The sequence below is a fragment of the Mus caroli genome, chromosome 5, assembly GCF_900094665.2.
Source record: "Mus caroli chromosome 5, CAROLI_EIJ_v1.1, whole genome shotgun sequence".
In the NCBI taxonomy this organism is placed as follows: domain Eukaryota; kingdom Metazoa; phylum Chordata; class Mammalia; order Rodentia; family Muridae; genus Mus; species Mus caroli.
Window position 1 is genome coordinate 29,081,862 of NC_034574.1, and position 6,062 is coordinate 29,087,923.

At 36.9% G+C, this 6,062-nt stretch overlaps 1 protein-coding gene across 3 annotated transcripts in view; it reads right to left on the minus strand.

Moving 5' to 3' along the window:
- Nucleotides 1–4,832, minus strand: part of Poln (DNA polymerase nu) — a 130,599-nt gene extending 125,767 nt beyond the window's left edge. For all 3 annotated transcript variants that reach the window (XM_021163099.1, XM_021163100.1, XM_021163098.1), the window contains exon 1: nt 4,694–4,832. In XM_021163099.1, the coding sequence (XP_021018758.1) occupies nt 4,694–4,832 (139 nt within the window). The remainder of the gene's footprint in view (nt 1–4,693) is intronic.
- Nucleotides 4,833–6,062: the final 1,230 nt, after the last annotated feature.

A 6,062-nucleotide genomic window follows, 5' to 3' on the forward strand; every position in this document is an offset into this window, starting at 1 on the left:
ACACACAGACACACAGACACACAGACACACACACACACACACAGCATTTACATGAATTCTTAGAATCTTAATTCTAGTCCTCGCATTTGTATAAGTACTTTAACCATGGAGTAATTGTCACAATCCTTAATTTTAAAAATACACTTACCTATGTTTGTGTGTGAATGTGCCATACCATGCACATAGTCAGGAAACAACTTTCAGGAGGAATTCTCACAGTCCACCAGGTAGATCCTGGTGATTGAACTTAGATGGTCAAACTTGGAGCGAAGTGCTGTCACCTGATCCTAACTGTCTTACTATGCTAAGGCATGGTCCTTCTAGACCTAGTTGCTTCAGGATCAGTATGAAAGGGTACTGAACTTTGTCAAATGCCTTTGTCAAATATATGTATCTATTGAGATGATCACATGATTTTTATCCCTGATTCTATTTATGTACTATATTAATTTACTAATTTGCTTGTTTTGAATCATCGTTATGTCCTTGGAATAAAACTAACTTGGCCATGCTGTACACTGTTTTCAATGTGGTATTAAAACTCAGTTTACAAGTATTTTATTGTGAAATCTGCATCCATGTTCATAAAGGAAACCAACACTAAAACATTGTGAGCTGTGAAAAGTCAAAAAGGTCTCAAACAAACAAACCAAAAAAAGGTCAAAAAGGAAATGATAAGTACAGGGGAGACAGAAAAGTGTCACATTTTCAGAGTCATAATTAAAATCTGAATGGAACAACAACAAAAATATAAGTTGAAGTTATAACTTTGCACTGGTATGGAATTTATAGACTGATGCTGATTTAAGGTTTTCATTGGTGTGAATTTCTTATATTGATACAAAATTTGAAATTAATAAATATGGTTATTCTTTGGTAGTATTGTACTTATGCAACTCATCTAACAATACAAGGCTTAATCCAGTCCTTCTAATAACTTCCATTACAAACTGTTTAGGATGATTAAGTAACATGAGTTAAGGGCCAGATAGTAAACTCATGGTTGTATTATATTCTGATCCAATTACAATATGGTGTTTTTAATTTACTCAAATTGAAATGAGTAAGAATAGTTAACAGTTCAGATATACTTTGCACAGACAGTCTTCAAAAGTGTCAGAAGTCCACAGAGTATGATATTTAAGGATGTTTCAGTATTAAAGATCATTTGACTAGAGACATGTCTGCTCTTGACAGCATCATCAAAGAAGAAAGTGAGCATCAATGGAATTGCTCCAGTTGTGGTAAGATAGCCACTGGGCAAGAATTGCCTCAGTTCATCTATGGACAAAAATACTGTCCAGGAAAAGAACACACTATGCAGAATAGTTGACTGATAGCTCTGCCAATACAGGGTAAGCAGTCCTCAATAATTCTGCTTTGCAAAGGTCTGTCAGATGATCCTGGACCAGAAGGCTGAAGACTGATGCTCCAACATTTTGAGGAATCAGAGACTATTCAAAGAGTCTGTGGACTCTACAAATTGGTTAAGTTTTAAAAGCTATGTTTTATGTTTCCTATATTTTCAGATATATTTGAGTCATTCTTGGATTTCTGACGGGGTTGAAGACTATTTATAGTCTCATAGTCAACACAAGTTGTTTGGCACTGAGAGAAGTTATATAGATTTGAGAAGCTGGTTTTCCGATGGCAATACAATCTAAAACCAGAACATAATTCAGGTATAAAATTGTGGCTTAAGCTAGGATAGATGTTAGATTACTTTATCCAAATGGACAAAGATGATGAACTGGATGTTAAGTGTATCTTATACCTTATAATTTGCATAATTGTAATGGTTGTGCTCAATTTATATCTGAAAGAGCCTTTTAATTGGACAAAAAGGGGAAAATGTTGTGGATTGCCCTGGTGCTATTTGTATTCTAATGTTAATTCTGTTTCCTTAAGAGGGATGCCCTGATGAATTTGATCATGTTCTCAGGTGATTTCATGTGAACCTTCTTCCCATTTTACCTAGTCAAATAAAGGCTTAAGCCTGTGACTGACCAATGCAAGGGAATGGTGGGGCTGGAGGTTTTGGAGAGTAGGGGAAGAGTAAGAAGGGAGGAAGGAAAGATGGAGAAAGAGGAAGTGGAAGGACAATGGAGCAGAACCACATGGCCAGGAGAAGTCACAAGTAGCAAGCAAAATAGCGCAGGGAAGAAGCTACAAGTAGCAAGGGATCTAATAGCTGGGGAACAGAATAGTGTAGTGGTAATTCTGTCCAATCCAGACATGCAACTTACAAATATTACAGTAGAGTTGTATGGTTTTTGCACAGTCTTATTGGGGTTGGAGATTTACTGCAACACAAAAAGATGGAAAATAGAGAATAGCAGAATATAATATATAAAGGGGAGTTTGAAACCAGATGATACACAGGAATACATGCTAACATTTCTAGGGACAAACTTTCCAGAGAACAAGGACAATGATCTCAAGCCGTGGCACAAGGAAACAACCAAAGTGGTAGTTAACTGAAAACAAAAAACTTGAAGGGTACCATAAAAATCTCCATGAGGCAGAGGCCTGAATGAGAACAGTGACCTTGGGAACTAAAATCTAGAGGCTTATAGGGCCATGAGAGTGATCTGAAGTAAGAATTTCATACTTAATTTTACACATAAAAATTTTTATTTGGGCTGGAGAGATGGCTCAGCGGGTAAGAGCACTGACTGCTCTTCTGAAGGTCCTGAGTTCAAATCCCACAACCACATGGTGGCTAACAACCACCTGTAATGAGATCTGGTGCCCTCTTCAGGAATGTCTGAAGACAGCTACAGTGTACTTATGTATCAAAAAAAAATCTTTTTTACTCATTTAATTAAAATGAATAAAAGGAATACAATCATCATAGGTCTATTTTGTCATTTTGTTTCTATTCTGTCCCTGATATTGCAAAATACTCCTACAAGATACTGGGAATAAAGACGAGTTTCACATTAAATGGATTTTAACAAATACTTTTTAGGAAATCAGCCTTTTATGAATTCATGTTTATAAAATATTTTTAATATAATATATATCCCTAAACTCTAACTAAAAATAAAAGTTCTAATAAATGTGTGCTAGAATGTTTTCTATATGAAAACGAAGATAAAAACAAACATACTGACAAAAAAATTTCTTTTTTTTTTCAAAAAAAATTCTTAATCTCAAGTATAACACAGCATCTAGTCAGCTAACAACCTTAAAAATTCCTTTGATCCCAGTAACTGACAAATCTTTTAACAGTATTACTAAATAATATGCCAAAAAGTTTGCAGATGAACCCCAATTCTGAATATAAAGGGAGTTAAGATTAAAAAAAAAAGACTACAAGCACAAAAGCTTCTAATACAATGGCTTAAAGAACAAAGTGTAAATGTATTTCTTTCATGTTCTGAGATACAAGGTCTCAGTTGGAGGTAAAGCAGCTTCATGAAGCCTTTACAGGCGCAGGGTCATTCTGGCACATGATTTTACCACCACCACCACCACCACCCACGAGACTGTTATTTAGACCAGGACTGAAGAGAAATTATCCTGAATTCCAACTGGTAATCCAACTTACAAGCAAGTTGGTTGTCTTCAAACATGCCTTGGAAGGGGCATTTACTATCTGAGTTCCCACTTTGCTGACAGGGACCTGATGCAGTGAAATTGAGCCATGAACAGACCTGTGAACCTCAGACAGGAAGTCTGGACCCCTACAAATAGATAAGTAATCTCTGACAAAGAGGTCTGTGAAGCAATACAAAATGCCTTTCATTATAAAAGTTGTAGTAAGTCAGGTATTGGTGACCTTTGGACAAGAATATTTTGAGAAAAACTGAGATTCTAGCAATGTAGGCAGTAATTTTCACTTAGGCTGGCTGGCCAGGAAACTCCCTCCACCCACCCGCCTCTACCTCAAATACTGAGGTTACAGACACACAGCTGGCTTTTCCATCTGAACACAAGGGATTCAAACTGAGCTGCTCAAGTCTGATGCCTCTTTTTCACTGAGTCATCTCTCCAGCCCCAAGTACTATTGTCTCTTAACTGAGAAAATGTGTTTATTTGTTAGCATTTGTGCCAATACTTGGTAATCTTCTGAATGATTTCATCTCAATATCCTAACAGTATCACTTATAACTTATTTTGTATGAAAAGAAGCCACAAATTACTGGTTTTGCTGATTAAAAAACCAAAAAACTACTTGTTACAAACCTTTCAGCTATACCTGAACCTAAGAATATATGCCACAGCTTTTTACTATTATAGCACACGTCATAAACCCATACAGACAAAGCCATTCTTCTCTGATACCCAGAGTTTATACATTTTATGGCAGTACAATAACAGAAACACTTCTCTTATGACCACATACAACAGCAACTATTATGTACAAATTCAGTAATCTGACAGTCAAGCAAGAGGCATTATAAAAGATCTCATCTTCTTTGAATATTCTAGAATACCTGAAACAAGGAAGAGTGTGTTGTTTTAAAACAATGGGATTAAAGGACTTCAAATTCAGTAAGCAATTTGGTCACAATGAATGGGAAGGCAGGGAGGGAGCATATTGGAAACTACTTCCTTTTTAGGCAACAAAAATCCCTACAAAATATAAAGTTCTATGGCATAATTTTATATCCATTTCACTTAAGTCTTAGTCTTTAAAATAATTAACATTCAAGACAATAAAAGGAAGGCCCATAAAATTACTTACTCTTTGTACTCTCTCTCTCATTCCTAGAATCCATGAAATCACCTGAACGCATAGCAGACATAATCTTCTGAGCAACAGCGGAGAGGGGTATCTCACAGACATCAAAACCTACACATGCCTCATAATTTTCCATTTTCATAAAGTCCTAAATATAAGATAAGTACCCACATATTAATTTTAAGACTTTAAAAGGATTTATGTATATTATTTTTAAAAGGTATTAAAAACTACAAAAAACAGGTTTTTGTTGTTGTTGTTGGGTTTTTTTGTTTTTTTCGAGACAGGATTTCTCTGTATAGCCCTGGCTGTCCTGGAACTCACTTTGTAGACCAGGCTGGCCTCGAACTCAGAAATCCACCTGCCTCTGCCTCCCAAGTGCTGGGATTAAAGGCATGTGCCACCACCGCCTGGCAAGAAACAGGTTTCAGTTATGAAACACAAATAGGATAGAAAAATGAGAAGTGAGACATGTTGATGCAAGTTGAACTGGGAGGCTGAGGCAGGAGGAAAACAGTTCAAGCCTGCCTAGGCAGAGCAAATTCAAGGACAGCCTAGGCACCTTAACAAAACCCAGTCTCAAATATTTTTAAAGTTTAAAAAAAAATGCTGGGGATAAAGCTCACTGGGAGAGAGACCATTTGCTTGGTATGTGTAAGTCCTGGGTTCGATTTGACTTGCTGGGTGGTAATGGCATGCATCTTTGATCCCAGTACTAGAGAGGCAGAGATGGGTGAATCTCTGAATTTAAGGCCAGCCTGGTCTACAGAGCCAGTTCCAAGACAGCCAGGACTACACAGTGAAACCCCATCTTGGAGGGGAAAAAAAAGCCCCTTAATTTTTAATTAACCAATTATAAAGTAAAATGTGTACTGAAATACTCCTCAGTTCTAAAAACGACCTATTATTAATTTTCAAGCATATGACTGACTATAAATATGGAAGTTAAAACTGACTTGGGTCATCAAAGCAGACAACCTGTCATCTTGACACTGACACACCCTACTGGTCCCCAAGCTGGTAAAGGTTTAGGTGGAAAGAACAGAACAAGCATCTGGTTCACACTTCTAAACTACCTGGCGCCAATTTAAAACGATTTTGCTACCACCCACCAGGAAAGCAGTTAATATATTTTCCCACATTATTTTCTTTCTAAAAATGAACAAAAAACTTTGAGATATGTCATTTTTCAAAGTTTTTTTTAATTAGATATTTTCTTTATATACATTTCGAATGCTATCCCGAAAGTTCCCTATACCCTCCCTCAGCCCTCCTCCCCTACCCACCCACTCCCACTTCTTGGCCCTGGCATTGGCCTGTACTGGGGCATATAAAGTTTGCAATACCAAGGGGCCTCTCTTCCCTGTGATGG